The 17,822-nt window shown below is 49.6% G+C and overlaps 1 protein-coding gene across 7 annotated transcripts in view; it reads left to right on the top strand.

The window, feature by feature from the left end:
• PIK3R5 (phosphoinositide-3-kinase regulatory subunit 5) overlaps positions 1-17,822 on the top strand; it is a 72,327-nt gene that overhangs the window by 41,440 nt on the left and 13,065 nt on the right. For 5 of the 7 annotated variants that reach the window (XM_069483373.1, XM_069483375.1, XM_069483372.1 and 2 more), the window contains exons 2-5: positions 4,326-4,441; positions 6,306-6,406; positions 8,611-8,679; positions 9,457-9,595. Coding sequence is in view for 2 of the 7 variants with exons in the window: in XM_069483369.1 (XP_069339470.1) it covers positions 4,339-4,441; positions 6,306-6,406; positions 8,611-8,679; positions 9,457-9,595 (412 nt within the window). In the remaining 5 variants the exon portion in view is untranslated. Of the gene's footprint in view, positions 1-4,325; positions 4,442-6,305; positions 6,407-8,045; positions 8,224-8,610; positions 8,680-9,456; positions 9,596-17,822 lie in introns of all 7 variants that reach the window. The other 2 variants (XM_069483370.1, XM_069483371.1) reach the window with 2 other exon arrangements.

Raw genomic sequence — 17,822 nt, 5'->3', positions numbered from 1 at the left:
TAGAGGGCTGGGGGGCATTCCTGGCAGCAGCTGGAATTCCACAACAGGAGCTCCTTTTAATGAGATGGGGACGGGGTGCCTTGCTTGCCGAGCTTTTGAAAAAGGCATCATCCCAGGGAGACGGGGTGTCACTGTCTTCTCCATGCATCTCTGCCCCAAAGCCGTGGGGTTCTGCTGACAAGTCACAAGAAACGGCTGGTGACTGACTCACCAGACGGAAATGAGCATGCCAAGGGGCGAGGCGCGCCGCCCTGTGCTGGGTAACCCCAGGGCAGCACAGCTCAGGGTCCCTGGCTGGGCTCCGTCTCCCGCCTCCCTCTGGCTCCCAGGACCCAGTGCCTCAGGTAAGTCCTGCCTCTAAGAAGAACTCGGGGCAAACTCTAGATGGCCTCAGAATGCCGGCGAGGCTGGCACACCAGAGCTCTGCCCGGTGCCCCGAGGGTATCCCGCCCTTCTGTGGAGGAGCAGCCCCAGGACACTGTGTTCTGACCCCTTTCAGGATAGGGCTGAGGACGTCATTTGCATCTTGCGTTGCATCCGTTACAGTGTGGGACGCAAGGCAGGGTGACTCATTCCCACCTTGGCCATCGCAGCAGGGGACTGGGTGGAGGGGTGTCCTAAAACCTAGTTCGCTCAGTCCAGCCTCCGCTGCAGGCTAGAGACGCCTGGGCCCTGTGAGCCACCGTGGCCCTCAGCAGTGCAGCCCCAGAGAGTGCGGCTCGGTTTCCACTCTCCAGCGGACACTCCTGTGAGAGTGTTGAGCCCTGGTCCTCTCTCTGGAGGACGCAGGTCTGTGCTGGGCAGCTGCTGTGGATGGACACGGTGGGGCTCAGGATCCCCGGCAACTGAGAGTCTAGACCTCTTATGGCAGAATCTTCTTAATCGAGTCTTCACTTGTTGGGGTAGAAACCTGTATTGGTTTTATTTTTCTTCCGGTAACTGCACCTGACTATGTGAGGGGCTGTGTACAATAGTAGTTCAAAACCCGGACTCCCTGCGTTCTCCCATCCAAGTAGTAACCAGGCCTGACCCTGCTTAGCTTCCCAGATCAGACGAGATCAGGCGCGCTCAGGGTGGTATGGCTGTCGACTGCGTACTTATCCTGGTTTTGCCACCTCCTAGCTGTGTGACCTTGAGCAAGTTGTTTAACCTCTCTGTGCCACAAATTTCCCATCTCTTCATCCTGCCCCCTCCAGCTTCCCGCAAAGGTGGTCCAGCCTTCAGCCTCTTACTGATAATTTTCCCTCACCCTGCTGGTGGCTCTCTGGGGACGTGTCACCAAAATGACTCAAGCCTAGCTTTTTGTCCTGGTATCCACCTGCCACCCTGACAGGGAGCTCGTCTTTGACTTGCCCAGCAGTGGGCCTGCAAGCTGCTCCTGCCCCTTCGTTCAGCCTTGCCGTGGCTCACAGGTAGCACAGGAGCGGGTGAGCAAGTTTGCTGGCTGAGCAGACGGTGGACTGAGGAACACAGTGGGAGCACCCTCGCCGACAGGCACCCCAGTCTGTATAAGGGGTTCTCTGAAAGCCCCTCTGCCCTCGGCTTCGGGGAGAGAAAGAAGAGCCTTCCAGAATGGCCAAAGACCCCTTTTCTCTTCCCACGCTGATAATGATAGGGGTGAGTGGGTCGCTGTGCTGGTTCTGGGCTGACACCTGCCGGGAAGCCCACCAGGGAGGTTGCAGCCCCATCCCTGACAGCTCCCTGTGGCTCCTGGAACTTGAGAGTGCAGCACATTTAGCACCTTTTGTCCTTAGAGCTGGGCCTCAGCCACAATCTGGGAATGCAGAAAAAGTCCTACTTGGTACCCTTGTCTGTTCATACTGGTGCTACTTCTCCCAGCTCTGTCCCCACCCCCGGCTGCCTTGAATAAGCCCCTTACCCTCTCTGGGTTTCAGCTTCCCCTGCTGTGAAATGAAGGGCTTGCCGGGCGACCACTGAGCTCCCTCCAAGAACCTGCCCCAGGGTTCACTGGGGACAAATCAGCCTGTGAGGACAAAGGGTGCATTGGTGACATCTGGACCAGACATTCATGCATTTGAAGGTGCCTGGTATTCTAGCTCCCCCAGCAGGCGCTGCTAGCCCTGAGCCTGAACAAGACCAAGCTGGAGAGGGTCTTGTGTCTGGGCTGCCAGTGAAGGCAGAGGGTGAGGCCTCGTCACAGGTGTGGGTCCCGTGGCACTCGTCCGTGCCAGGCACAGGCACAGCCTGAGGTGGGGGAGGGGCCTCGAAACCAGAAATCTGCCCATTCTGACCCAAGGTCCACGGATTCACTACCTGGGCTACCTGTGGAGGACTTAGCAAACAAAAGACCCAAAGTCAATTGGGAAAGTTCCATGGAAGGGCCTAAGGATGTCTTTGGATGTCCAAGTGCCACTAATGGAAACACCCAAGATTTTTTTGTCCCGAATCACAAGTGAAAGATTTTCTGAACTCAACTGGCCGCTTCAACAGCCAGAGGGCATGGGACCTGGGAGGTTAGTCTGTGTCCTAGGCCAGCCCAGCACCCTGGCCCCGGGCTCTCGGGTCTAGGTCTTTGGCAAGCCAATTCCTGCACCCAGACCCTGGCACGTGCTGCCTCCTCTTTCTGGGACACTTTCCTCCCTCACTCCTCCTGGCTTCTTCAACCAGCCTAAATGTCCCTTCTTCAGAGAGGCCTCCCTGACTCCCACACCCCTAGAGTGGAGGGGTCCCCATTGTCCCCCCCAGCACCATCCTTTCTTCATAGCATGTTCCGCCTTCCGAAATCACCTCATTCTTTGCCTATTAAATTGCTCAATGTCTATGTCTCCCCCTAAGGAGCATGCCTGCTCAGCTCACTGCTGTCTCCCTAGTGCCTGGCACATAGTAGGTGGTCAGTAAACCCACGACGGGGTGGAGGCACGCATGCTGCCTGCTGCACCAGCCCACTTTGCAACACATGACCCCCAGGACATTGGTGGAGGGAGGCTGGGAAGCTCACAAAGGGCTTGGCTTTCACTCGGCAGGTGGCTCCTCCCAGGCTGGCGAAGCAGGAGGATTTGCCTATGCGGGGCCTCCGTGAGCCGATGCTGCTGGACCCGGGTTAGGATCGTATCTCTTTGCATGTCATTTGCATGGCGCAGCTCTGAGCTCCGTGCTTCCTCTTCTGGTTTCCCGGTTGTCTCCAGATCCACAGAGCCGGGCCGCTGCTTCCTTGGCTTCCCCGAGACGTGGCCTGACTGGCCGGTGAAAGGCTCTGCCCCGAGGGGGCGGATGCAGTGAGTCCCAAGGGCAGGAGCAATACGGCAAAGACATGGCACGGGAGTTCTGGTGCCCTGGAAGGTGGCCCAGTGCCTGGGTGTGGGAGTTAATTTTCCTGACAGCCCTATGATATTAGCCCTGTCATTGTCCCCATTTTACAGGTAAATAAACCGAGGTTCAGAAAAGCTGAAGAATTTGCCCAAAGTCACATGACTAGCAAATATCAGAGTCCAGATTGGAGTCCAAGACTGTTGGACACCAGAGCCCATCTTAGTCACCGTGCCGCACTGCCTCTCACGGCTTCCCGAGGGACCTGGGAACCCTCACACGTAACTGAGGACCTGGGCTGGTCCTGCTGGAAGCTCTCAGTCCCCATCTCGTGCTAAAACCCCTCATTAGGTCCCCTCCTCGGTGGCCTTCCAGCTGAGCTAAGCACCTTCTGGTCCCTTCTCAGTAGGACAAGGAAGGGGCCAGGCCAGGTCTTTGATAACCAGGAGCATTGCCACGTCTCAGAGAAAGGGAAGGAAAATGGCGAAAGTGGAGGTTAGGGCAGAAAAGAAACAGGTGCCTGTGACCTGGGCACCCAAACAGTGCATGTGACAGGGTGGGGTGGGGAGACATGTGAGGACAGCCTCCTCAGCACAGCCTGAAGCCTTCCCCTCGGGAACAGGCTCCCTGCCCCATCTCTGGGGTTTTAGGGGACACAGACCTAGAAATTCAGAAAAAGTGTCCCAGGTGATTGTGATTTTCCCCTCAGGGTCCTCCTGTCCAACCCACTGGGTTCTGGCCACTCCCTGGGCACTTGGCAACACTCCCCCCTGCCTGCCTCTCTGCCCGTCACTGACCCCTGACTTCCTCACCTTTGTCCCATCCTGCTGCTCAGATGGCCCCACCCCCGAAGCCGTTCCTGCGCTGGGGGCAGCTGTAAGCCCCCCCCCCCCCCCCCCCCCGCCACACTCACAGCACCACAGCTGTAGCAGGCTCCTCACGCCGCGCTGTGCGTGCCCGTTGTCTTCGCGGCTGCCCTGCAGGACCAGGTGCTGCCCAGCCTGGCGCTTGCTGGGAAAGGAGCACAGCAGGCTGACCAGCGTCTGTCCCCCACGCAGGCAATGACTCAGGATGCAGCCTGGGGCCACGACATGCACAGAGGACCGCATCCAGCACGCCCTGGAGCGCTGCCTGCACGGACTCAGCCTGGGCCGCCGCTCCACCTCCTGGTCAGGTAGGTCTGAGGAAGCTGGTGAGGCGAGCTGAGGGCCCAGGGAAACCTCCGGGGCCACGGTGGGTGCTGCACCAGGCTTGGAAGCTAGAAGATTCTAGTTCAAATCCTGTCCTGAGCAAGTCCCTGGACCTCACCTGGGAGATGCCCGGCACAGCACCTGACGTAGAGCCAGTCCTCAGTGTGTAGCACTTTCTCCCGTGGTACTGTCCTTACCCTGCTCAGGGGTGCATCTTGCTTCTTGAAGAAAGTATTGAACCTGCTTAGAAATACCACAGCTGCTGATTCCGGAAAAGCAGCTGGGAATCTGTGGGTGGCTCCCCCCAGAATTCTTGTTCACTAGTTTCTAGGTTCCTCCACAGCCCTATCCTCCTCTTCCCTGTAGAACAGGGGAGAGTCTCAGCAGAGCTGCAGGGAGCAGGAGGCCTCGCTGTTCCCCACGCCCCAGGACCAAGAAACACAGGCCTGGGCGGTTGCGTCTCTGGAGGCCGGTGCCTAGTTGTGATGATTCCTTATGCTTGCAAAGATCTCACGCCGGTATCTCGCTTGCTCCCTAACCGCTCCCTGTGATAGATACCTACTGCTCCTTGATACCTGCTTCCTCCCTACTTTAGCACCTTTGCACCTGCTGCCTGGAACTGCATACAGCTGGCTCCTTCTCATCCAGCTCTCAGATCAAATGTCACCTCCTCCGAGAGGCTTTCCCTGGCCTTTGGATTTAGTCAGATCTGGATTACAACTAGCTCCTATCGGTTGTGCAAGCCATTTATCCTCCCGTGACCCCACTTGCCTTGTCTATAAAATGGACCTAATAATGAGAGGAACCACATTCCTGAAGGGAGCGTGGAGCCTCGATGGAAGTAACGCATGCAAAGGCCAGCACCGTATAGTATAGGCGCACAGCAGGTTGTCCATAAATGATAGTTTTCCTTCTTGCCTCCTACCCAGGTCCTTATGGAGCCCAAGCTTAGAGTTGGGAGAGGGGGGAATCATTAAGTAAAAGAATACAAAAATATCTGACTTTTGCAAATTTTACCAAAACCTATGACCACACGGACACACTGTTAGGGGCCTCCAGGGCTTTGGAAGGAGCCCATGCGTGTGAGGGGGCCTGGAGCTTGAGCTCCATGAAGTTCAAGGTCAACCCACTTCCACCCTGCTGTTGTCACTCCCCACTACACACACATACACACACACACACACACACACACACACCCCTCTTGCCGTGACCACCCCTTCAATTTTTAGGGGTTTACCCTTGCTGACGGTGGTGAAACAGACTGACAAAATAAGAAAGTCTGGGGAAGTTACAGAGTGACAAAATGCTCATTGTAGCTTTTAAAATATAAATAGTTCAGCTTCCTCTTCCTGGACTCCATGGCCAGGAGGTCCTGGGAAGCCCCGTGGCTGTCCCTGACTCAGTCCTGTGTCTTGGGGTGGTGCTTGCTGTGGTAACTCTATTCATCCATCTGTTTCTGCCTGCGTTCTACCTCCCCTGCCTCTCGTAGGCACCAGCACCTCTGCAGGAAGCCAGGCCAGGGAGGTTTGGAGAACCAGCGCTCTCCAGAGGCACAGCAGAGTCATGGCGAGTTCACCGGCCTCTAAAGGGGAACTCAGGCCGAGTCTCCAATCCCTGTGTCTCTTGTATATGCAGGATAGGAAACTCATCGCCATGTTTTGATGGGGCATGGTAGGGTTGAGTGTGGGTCCAGCATTTTCTCTTAGACTCTCTTATTTTCAAAAGGAATATTCCAGTGCAATCTCACAATGCAAGGTTCAATGTAGACCCCACCCCCTTCTCTACAGCCGCTGCCTGAGGGTGGCCAGAAAAGACCAGAACTGACCATTCACCTCTCTCCCTTCCCAGCCGGGCTGTGCCTGAACTGCTGGAGCCTGCAGGAGCTGGTCAGCAGGGACCCGGGCCACTTCCTCATCCTCCTTGAGCAGATCCTGCAGAAAACCCGAGAGGTGAGGGCAAGTCAGGAGGTGAAGGGCAGAGCTGGGATTGGCCTCGTGGAGTCGAGAAGTAGGTGCCAGAGGACATCAGCCCTGGGGTGCCTGGACCCCTGTGAGCTGTGTGCTTCAGCAGTGCCTGTGCACGGAGGGTTTCTAGGAAGCGCTGTGTTCCTGTCCCTGAGAACATGCAGCGCCTGAGCCAGGGTCCTGACTTTAAGCTGCTTCTTAGGACAGACTTTGCTTGTAAGTCAGGGTATTGGCTAGAAAGGAAGAGGACACTTTGTTGAATTCCTTCCCTCAAAAAGACGCATGAAAACAAAGACACAAAAGAGAAAACTGATTGGAAAGGTAAAGTGAAGCCTCCTCTGACAGTTCAATAAATGGGCTTTTATGACACAGAAGAGGAGTGTGTTTAGTGCTGCACTGGGCTTGGGTTCCAGAACAGCTGTGAGTCCCAAAAGAAGATTTGGGTTCTTTTATAAGAGAATTATCTTTTAAGTGTTTTTTAAAAAAATATTTTAAATATGTGACGGAGTTGGAAAACATGTCACTTTGTCCCTCAGCTGTCCCTATAAGAGGAAACTTATGGTTTTTCAAGACACCCAAGGTTACAATTCTGGCACCACCATTGACCCAGTGCTTTTACACACTCATCCTAAGCAAACCAACTCAGAAGAATTAAACTACCTCTGGCGTGCTGAATGTATAAATAAACCCCGAAATAAGAGCTCAACCACCACGTAGCAATAGGGGAAGGTTTTGTAGAAAGGTCCGAGCTGCAGGTAGGTGTGGCACGGACACATCATCTACGAAGTATGAAAAAGAGAATTCTAAATTTGAGCCTGCTGAAGTCGTCCATCGCAGAAGACACGGAGGGGCTTTCTGTGTCTCCAAACCCCACGAGCTCCAGAATGGGCTGAGAAACCTTTAGCATTGGGACCAAAGAATTCGAAATCGTGCGCCGTGCACATATGTGTATGTGCTGTGGTGGGCTCTATCAGAGAGACAGTTCACAAAAGAATAAATAGAACTTGTAAACAAATATGAAAAAAATGTTGCTTCAGTAATAATACAATAAATGTAAATTGAAACCATGAGACAGACTTTGCCTAGCAAATTAGCAAAAAAAAAAAAAAAAAAAGGCAATAACCAGTGCAGGAAGAGTGTGGTAAAACTGGCACTTTCATACATACGAGATATTATAAATGGCACACTCCATTCCGAGGGTGACTTGGCAATATGTCTCAAAGATCGTAAGTATGTTTATAATCTTTGATCTGTTGATTATACTTCTTGAGCCCTATTTTAGATAAACAATCCAAATTATAGAAGAAGGAACATGTGCAATGGTGTTCATGTGAAATACCTAGAATGTAATCTTGAATGTCCACAATGAAACTAATAAGTTATGGGGATCTACCAGAAGGAATATTATGCAGCTAAAAAGATGATGAACATTATCTAAGGGTATAAACAAAATTTAATACATAATAAAATTGCATCATTAAGATTTATTAAACGGTGCAGGGGGAAATTGACTAAACATTTGGAAAAATACAGAGTAAGATTCCCATACAGCATGGTATGGTATGGTAGGATTCATACCACACAGCAGATGAAATTCTAGTTGGATTAAAGATTTAAATTTCAGAAAATGAAGCTTCAAAGAAAAGAAGAAAATATGTATGAACATTTAAGTGATGCTTGTATGCAAAAGCAAAAATCCATAAAGGAAAAGTTGACACTTATAATTTCTGTACATCAAAAATATCTATAAAATTAAAAGACAAACAACCAACTGGAAAAAATATTTACAACACAAATAAGAGGTAAATGTATAACCCAGCTGGAAAAGAAAGGTGGTCTTAGAGACCATGTAGTAAAACTGAAATTCACTGATGATGCTCTCCATAGAAGACATTAAGAGTAAAACTACACACACCATGAGTAGAGCTTTGTGGAAGAAAATACATGGGGAAAAAATGGTATAAGGAAAAGTCCACTGAAACAATAGTTGTGGTTGGGTTTGGGAGGGGAAATGGTGAGTGTTTGTTGTGTTTAATTCTATTTTCCAAATTTCTGTCTTTTGGTTACACTGCTTTTCACTTGAAAACTAAAGAAAAGATAGACTAGAATGAGAAAGCACTGTTGTAATCTGCCCCAGGGAGCCCTGTGCCCCATGAATGACCCTCCGCCTCCCCCCATTCTCTCCACAGGTCCAAGAGAAGGGCACCTATGACCTGCTCACCCCCCTGGCCTTGCTATTCTACTCTACTGTCCTCTGTGTAAGTCTGGGGTGGGCCAGGATGGGAGGCGAGGGAGGAGGGGAAAACACGACCTCTGTTGGGGGCACAGTCCTCACACCTCTGGGGATGAACACAGACAGAGAAACAGTCAAGCAATGACATGTGCAATGGGTTTCAACCTTCTGATGGCTTCAGAGTGGCCATGCCTCTGGTAACTCCCTGGCCGCCATTATGCCTGGCATCTCTGGGCTCCCATGGAGGAACCGTTGTTTCCATCTGTTCACGAGCCATGAGAGAGATCCAATGTCCACCTCATTTTTTACCCCAGTGGTCAATTTCACCCAGTGTGATCACCCCCGGTATTCACCAGACCGGCAGCACCCAATGTGTGCATCGACTCAATCCACCCTCAAAAAAATCAACAATTGCCTCCAGTGAGGATATTTAAGTAAAGGTGGTTTAGGCATTGAAGACCATTCTCCAACACAAATGGCAGCAATGGCACCATTTATTAACAGAATGACTCCCAAGGTGACAACTTTCCAGAGAGGCTCTCTCAAGCGTTGGGTGAGCTTTGGTCTGGTGGGTAACACAAGGCCCTTATAGCAGAGACAACCCTGGGCACTATCTTGCCCATCTGGAACTCACTCCCTATGGGTAACTTCCAGTTCTTGCTGACCTTGTCCTGGGACACACTGCTGCTGGGAAATGTGCGTCCTTTGCAGAACATTCCAGGAAGGGAGCAGAGGCTGTTCAGGAACACCAGTGAGCTTTTTCTCACCCAGACACCCCTGCTTGTTGCTCCCTCCATCCTAGACACCACACGTCCCGCCAGACTCAGATCTCCTTCTGAAGGCAGCCAGAACCTACCACCGATTCCTGACCTGGCCTATTCCTTACTGCAGCATCTTCCAGGAACTGCTCACCTTCATTGATGCTGAACTCAAGGCCCCAGGTAAGTGGAGGCAGCTGGCACACTGAGCGGGGCTCACGTGATCGGGATGCTTCCGGCTGTTCTGAAACGGTTCTTGGGCTATGACCCTCCTCACCTTGCATCTTTTGGTTCATCTCTGCCCATGCCCTGGTTCAAAACCTTGGAATCTCCTCTTCACAGTACCAGGAAGCATCTGATGGCAAAATCTGCACAAGCTGAAAGCAGTAACATTGAAGCGAGCTCACGGAGGAACTTAGGGGAAGCTGGAACAGGTGCGCAGGGCAAGGAGACCTTGCCACTTGGCCTGTGCCTCTGATCTGCTTAGCCAAGGGGTCTCCAAGGCTGCCTAGGTCAGAGACACCCCAGAATACTGACAAGAGGCCTTGTTTGTTCTCTTTGCCCCAGGAACAAATAAGTAATTGCATGTGTGGGTTGATTGAGTTCTGGCTGGTGCTAGGATGGATGGGTTGATGGCCACCGTGACAAGTGTGGACAAGTACTCGGTACTCAGTTTTTATATGTGGGGTCTGAAAAGTAGGAATTCTTGACAAATTGCAGATGCTATTATAGACATGAAAATGAGGTCTAAGGAAACCATGACAGAGCAAGAGAAAACATAATCAAGTATGATTTACTGAGAGGTGGTGCATCACATCAATACTCAAAGGAAAAAGTTACATAAACATCACAATAAATGTCTCTAAAACATTTGATAAAATTCAACACCCATTCTTGATATTCAAAACCCCTCGATATATGGAAGCTATTACCGTAGAAGTGTTTTAAATATGGCAACAGTCCAAGGCGAAATACTAGAGGCATTTCCTGTAAAGTCAATAATCTTCCTCTTTTTGCTTATAGGTATTTTGCCTATGCAAAAACACAAAAATAAAGAACATTTTCTCTTCTGGAAAAGAGAAAATTTTAATTATTTAGAGCTCAAACAGTTGTTTACCTGTCCAGACTAAGAGAAGCACCTCAATGAAGAATTGTCGGAACAAGAAAACAGGTAGTTAAAAGCTTTTTCATAAACCAGCATTAACCGGTAAGAAAACATGATGAAAAAAATTATGATAGCAACTAAAAATAAAAAATAAAGAAAAGAAAATTTAATAACTTATGTAGAGAAAACAAACTTTCCTGAAGAATAAATAATTGAAGAGAGATATTGTGGATCAAATCAATATTATAATAACACCAGGTGTTATAAAAATAAATGCAATCACAATCAAAACATCAGCAATATGTTTTTAAAATTAGCAAGATAGTCTATTTGAAAGAATAAATGCTCTACAGTAGCATTTATTTATGCATTTATTATATATTTATATATTCCTAATAACTATATAGTTATAGTTATTAAAATAGCACACCATTAGCATAAGGATTGGTAGATTAATGGAACAAAATATAACAGCTAGAAACAGATTACATATGCAAACATTTGCTGTATGACAAAGTGGCATCCTCAAACCAGTGATGAAGAAAATTAGTTATTTAATAAATGGTATCAAGATAATTGGCAGATCATAAAAAATTGAGTTAGAATTCTGTCAAAAAAAATCATGAGTTGTATCTCAAACATATAAATAACTTTCAGATAGATTAAAGGTTTATGTGTGAAAACCAGGACCATAAAAGTGGTAGAAGAAAAATAGGGTGACCCGACCCTGGAGCGGAGTAGAGTTGCCAAACACATTCCCCGGGGCAAAAATTATAAACAAAAAGACTGACAGATTTGAAAGCATAAAATTTAAAGCATTTATATGGCAAACCCACTATAAGTGAAAGGTAAATGACAAACTAAGAAAATATTTGCAACAAAAAATTAATGTATCAAATGCATGAAGAGCGCTTTTGAGTCAATTAAACAATAGGCCAACATACCCATGGAAATATGAGCAAGGATGTGATTCAAGTACATCAACAAAGAACCCTGAACAGCTGAGCAAGACCCCCCCAAAATATTCACCCTCACCAGTAATAAAGAGAACTCAAAACTAAATAGTGAGACTCTTTTTTGGCCCTATTAAATTGGCAAAGATTTTTTAAAAAAGAACAAAAACACCAGTGTTGCTAAGGCAAAGAGGAGCTGTGTTTGCTAAAGCATCAGAAAGAATACCCTTTCACCCAGAAATTCCACTCCTCAAAATTTATCCTGATAAATAACTATGGATATGCAAAGCTTTAGCTACAGGGGTGTTCATCAATGCATTCTTTCTTATAATCTACCAATGCCAAAAAGCCTAAGTATTGAACATGGTTGAGTATACCGTGGCAGAGTCATTTGGTGGAATGCTATTCAACTGTTAAAAATGATATTGTAGGATTGGAGTTACTGAGATCAAAAGATGTTGAGTAACTTGTTGAGTAGAAAAGCAGGCCCCCAAATACTATATGTGTTGTAATCTCAGTTTTGGTTTTGTTTTTAAATTTCAAATGTGTGCATGCACCAGGCCCTGCTTAGTACCAGCAGCATTTAATTCTCATCATACACATGAAACACACAAGGGTTAGAAGTACCAAATCTTACTCCCCAATAACTCATGAACCCTAGAAAGCCCAGGACTGAAGCTTTGTGTATAAATTCCTTTGGAAGGTTCATAACTGTCTTCCCCAACCAATCAGCTGCCCTGTCTGCCCCGTCAGTCAGCTCTCTGTTGTTACAAATGAGCACAGCAGGTACAGGCTAGGGTTGGCCAACCCCAAAGTCTCCCTGTAATGTGGCCCTCACGTCATGGTAGAAACTTGGGTGGAGAGTTAAAAAAATCAGGAAGGCCCTGACAATGTATTGGACTCAGAAAAGTGCTTGAGCACACTACGAATAGACAGTCTGCCAACCTAACTTGCCAAGGCACCCGAAATGAACAAACCAGTTTAAGGTCAAACTCTTTCATTCCTTCCCTCCTTCCTGCTGCCCCCCCCCCCAAAACAAACAGATCTAGATCTCTTCTGGGCTTCTTGCTGGTGCCTGGAGCCCTTTTACCAGGAGACAAAGTTTTCTTCCCTTCCACAATTTTGAAAGAAAGTATTTAAAATGCAAATGCCTTGGCAGGGCCTTCTTACCAAGTAAGATTTGGTACTTCATTTCTACCAAAGATCTGAATGACTCTTTCTTATTTTGAACCGGGTAAGGAAGATGCTGAGTTGGGGGAGGGGATCACTTGTGAGGAGACCGCTTCCCAATTTCAAGTAGAGCCTCAACTGCGTGCACGCTCTGCCTGGAGATGTTTTTGTGTGCAGCTGGGCGGAACTCTGCCCTGGGCAGCCCAGCAAGCAGATGTGAAGTGGAGGGGTGGTGGTGAGGCCTGGGATGCTAAGCCTGGTGCACACAAGCCAGGCAGAGCAGCTCTGGAGATGGAGGTGGAATGGGGGCCCTTTGGCCCCAGAGCAGGGAAGACCCTAGAACCATCGCCCACTAGTGAGGGCCTTTTCAACATCGCCCCCGGGACCATGTGAGGCCTCAGATGCCCTGGTGACCAGGGAGAAGGCAGTTGCCTGGAGAGGGAAGCCCAAGCCAAGCTGCCTGTGCTGGAAACTTCTCCTCTTCGAGGGAAAGCAGAACTGAAATAGGAAACTATTAACTCTCTCTTGTGTCAGGGAATCATTTTCAAACAGTTAGAAACCCAACACTTATACACATATTTAATGAGCTTGTGTCAGAGATGTAGCAGCTCATTACTGAGGGAACTGGCAAGACAGTAGAGCATGTGTTAAGGAGGATGTGAGAAACTGATAGAAGGTTCTCACAGAAGCTAGAATAAGATTGCAAAATTAGATACAAAATAGTTAATATCACATAGGGGAATAAAACCATAATCTTTGGGGTTATCTTTTCTACCGCACAAAAATCACTTGCAGCTTATCTCACATTCACAAGTTAACCTTTAATTACACAGAACTTCAGCCCTACTCAACAGCAAATAGTAAGTTAAACAAAATTACTTTCTCCTACATGACCCTTACATGGAATCATCAGAAGATGCTTTAGTATGATTTTTAACAGCCATGCAGTAATTTTTTGTCTTATTCTTGAGTCCCTCCCACCCCCAATAAAGTAGGGGAGGGCTAGAATGGAGGCCCAGGAACTTGAACTCTTGGAATAAAGGCTGAATACCTTAGAGGTTACCAGTACTTGGGACCAGACCACTGTGGTTACAAATCCTGAGTCTGCCACTCAGTAGCTGTGGGGCCTTCAGCAGGGCATTTAACTTATGAGCCTCAGTTTCCTCATCTGTAAAATGGGTGTCTAGTAATGCCTCCCTCTCAGAGCAGTTTGTGAGGCCTAATGCTGGCCTAAATTTCACGTTGCTGGGGGCAGTAGGTGTTGGGATGATGTCAGCTTAGAAGAGAGGTCCTGGCAAGGTCACAGGGAGAAGATGACAAGGGATCTAGAGAGCTGGGCCCTCCACCCATGGATACTCAGGGACCCAGTTGCCATGGAGACAAATGAAACAGTTCGTCCTGCTTTGATGTGGCTGGGTGGCAGAGGAAGTGGGCCTGTTATCAAGGCTGGGGGCCTCCCCCGGCTTCCTGGCTCCACCCCCATAGGGTCGCCTACTGCCTCCTCTCTGGGGGTGGCAGGAAACCTCACATCAGTGCCACCGGGTCCTGCCTACCACAGCCCTCTCGGGCTCAGCCCACATGTTTACTGAATATTTACTCTGTGCCTGCAAGGCTGCGAAGACCACAGCACTTGCCTGCAAAGAATTTATCTGTAAACAACAGTGGTCATCTTATGTGTGAGTCACTCTGCAATTTCAATTTCACAGACCTGAGGGATTGCATCTCACCTGCAGGGTGAGAGGGAAAAGCAGTATTATTCCCATTTCATACATGACAAAACTAAGTCCATTGTTTCTTGTCCAAGCTATTAAGTCCAAGGGTGTGAGAAGGAACGTGGACTTTGGTATGACAAAAGACCTACACTTTGTCATTTATTAGCTCATGACCTTGGGCAAGTTGCTTAAGTTCTCTGAGCTTCCCTGGCAGAAGTAGGACTGTGATTATCGTTGGTGGTGAGAAGAGGGTGGCAGTGATGTGCGGTTGCATTTCCTGTGTGCTTGTGCTGTACTAAACACAGCCAAGGGGTGGTCCCGTCCGTCACTCACAACACCTTTCTGGGTGAGAACTATTATTCCCATTTTTCAGATGCTGAAACTGAGGGCTCGAGTCAGTAGCTTGCCCGCAGTCACATGGCTAACACGCACTTTGCCACTCGAACCCATGTCTGCGTGACTCCAAAAACCGTATCGTATTCCTTTCACATTGCATAAAGCTGTGTCTCTACCGAGAGGCATTGAGAGATGACTGGCTGTCTTTTCGTCAGCACTTTTTCCACCTTAGGAATTGCTCCTGCCCCATTCCGTTTCAGATTCTTAGTGCCTTCCTGCCCTTGACCTCCTGTCAAATGAGAAACAGACCTGGGTTAGGTCAGTTTTGCCTGTCAACTGGAAGTGGGCGAATGCTGAGTATTCTCCAGTGGCAATAAATTTCTCTTGGGACCTTATTGATCAGACATTTGCATTTTCTAGTTTTTGTCTCTGATTATGGAATGAAAGGTCTATACCCCTTGAAGGAATGTTAGACATCATTGACCAGTAGGTGGGAGAGATTTATGGAAAAGAGTGGAGGGCAGGTGTTCCAGAAATCACAGGGTGTGATTATGTGGGACTAAGCTGGCTGCCTATCACAGAAAGCCCAAAATAACACTGGCTTAAACTCATGGGGATTTATTTTCCTCTCTTTCTCTCTCTCTCTCTCTCTCTCTCTCACACACACACACAAACACGCGCGCGCGCACACGCACATCCCTAGAACAAGACAGTCCAGCATTGGCATGGTGGCCCCATGAACATCTTAGACCAGTCTTCCTGTCTTTCTGTTCCACTATCCTTCACAGGAGGCATCATCCTCAAAGTTGCTTCATGGTGTAATATGGCTGCTGGAGCTCTGGCCATCAAGTCTACATTCCAGTTAACAGAAGGAAGTGAAGGGGGCTGCAAAAAGGGGTCCACCCAACACCTTCTGCAAGGGAGGTTGAGAAATGTGACTTTTCAACTAGGTACATTGCCCAGCGTCTCACTGGTAAAGAAGAAGGGAGGATGGGTACTGGATAGATGCTGAGAAGTCTCTGCTGTGTATGACTCACTTGTAAGAGTGGCCTGGAAAACCCAGACTGGGCCTGTTCGGGTGACTGTGAGCAGGGCGGTAACACCTCACTGGTGGCCCTGCACGGCTGGAGACCTCATCCCACAGGCATTCCTGCAGGTCACTGCTCCTCCCCCTCAGTCTTTCCCTCTTGCCTTGCTCACCTCACCCCTTCTCGCCCTGCACCTCTCTGCTCCCGGACTCCCAGCCCTCCTTGTCACGTCCTCTCCTCTGCCGCTCACCGAAGTCTGTGCTTCACCCTCCGCCCAGGGCCTGCTGAGGCCTCGGGGCCTCAAGTCCCCAGTTCCTCCAGCCCCTCTAGAATGCAGGAGCCTGGAGGCGGGGAGCAGGAAGGTGCTGCTCGTGGGGCAGGGTGGGAGGAAAGCTGAGAGACACCCAGCTGCGGGGAGTGTCATGCTGGAGTTTGCATCACGGTGTGATACGGATCAGACCCCAACTGGCAACCGTGGGTTGATGGTGCCCACAGACACTGCGGAGCCGTACCCAGCACAGTCTCATCTGAGGAGTGCGGTACAGTCAGGACTGGGCCCCGCTTCACCCCAGCACTGTGGACTCCGTGGATTCTTGGCGTTTGCCTTGTAAGAGGAAACTGAGTCAAAATGTGGTTGCTGCCTGCCTCCCCAGGCCCGAGGACCTCACGACATCCTCAGCGCGGACACGTGGTCTTTGCCCCTATGCGGTGGCTTCTCTTGATTTTCTACTTGCTACAACCTGGCACAGGAACAAGATTTTTGTTTAGCACTGGCACCAGTCTTGATCTAAGAAGCCAATCCCAGAAAGTTGTTCCCATCTGCTGAGGTGACCAAGAAAGAACGTGATCTAAGATCAAAGGGAGAGAGGGGTCCATTGACCCAGGGTTCCCCAGTGCAGCTTCCCTGTGCAGGGGGTGCAGGGTGGACATAGGGGTGGTCCTGCGGCTGATGCCACACACACCCCTCAGCAGCTGTGGCCTCCCTGGCACCACCAGGTACCACAATGAAAACCAAGGCCCAACCGGCTTGCAGGGTGCCGGGGACGTTTCCAGCCTCACAGTGTAGACCAGCAAATGGGGTCTCAACAGGACAATTTCTAAGCTGGTTCAAAGAAGTCAGTTTGTACAAAAGTTTATAGGCTCACAGCCCCTCCATATTGCAGTCTTTTCTAATTCGTTCCCAGCTCAGCCCCCACCCATCAATCCGTTACCCCCAAAGCCCACATCCCATACTAAACGGTGGGGTTCATTACCGAGAGAGGCCGAGGAGGGGGCTTGGACGGTGTCTTCAGGGTGGGGTGGACGGTTTTATCTGATGACTGGTGCTCCACCCGGGAGCTGTTGGTATCTTGGATAGTCAGCACCGGCCAACCAACTCTGCAAATAGCTCCCTCTGGGTCAGAGTGTGCCAAGAGGCACAGATGTCCTCCTAGATGTCCCCCCATTAAAGCAGCAGAAATACATGAAGTAGCAGTCACGTGGAGTCCACGTGGCTAACAGGAAGCAGCTTCCAGCTCCAACTGCACCGCAGTCCCAAATGGGACGGGTAAGGTAGCCCAGGACACACAGGTGCAAGTGCCAGAGACTGTTCCTTGAGCAGAGACCAAAGGAGAAGAGCGAGCTTCAAAGGGAAAGTTGTCAACAGTATCAAACACTCCAAGAGACAAGTTCAACAATGATGGTGAGGTCGAGCTGTTGGGTTTGGGGACTGAGAAAACGCTGGTAAGCTTCAGAGGGTTTCAGGAGGCGGTGGGGTTGGAAGCCCAGGGCCGAGCATTTTGGAAAAAACCTGATGTGGCAGGACAGTGACGTCATAGCCTGCTGCTCCTGGAATGTGACTAACTGCATGTCCTGGGTGGACAGAGGCACAATGGCAGTGAAGAGGTCGGTGGGGCGTGGGTTACCCATAAGAAAACACGAAGTAGGAAAAGAAAGGAGAAATACGGTGAGGGGATTTTGCATGTGTGTGTTCTGTGGTCAGGTAGGCTGGGGGTGTCTGTCTGTGTCCACTACGATGACTACAGTATTATTCTCGGGGTGGAGGGGTGCGATGGGAGCTTTTCTCTGTAATGCATGTGAGTGGCCACCAGATGGTGTCCCAAGTCC

Source organism: Eulemur rufifrons, chromosome 9 (genome assembly GCF_041146395.1).
Source record: "Eulemur rufifrons isolate Redbay chromosome 9, OSU_ERuf_1, whole genome shotgun sequence".
NCBI lineage: Eukaryota > Metazoa > Chordata > Mammalia > Primates > Lemuridae > Eulemur > Eulemur rufifrons.
Note: the sequence above shows the minus strand (reverse complement) of the source record. Positions and strands in the feature narration are given on the sequence as shown.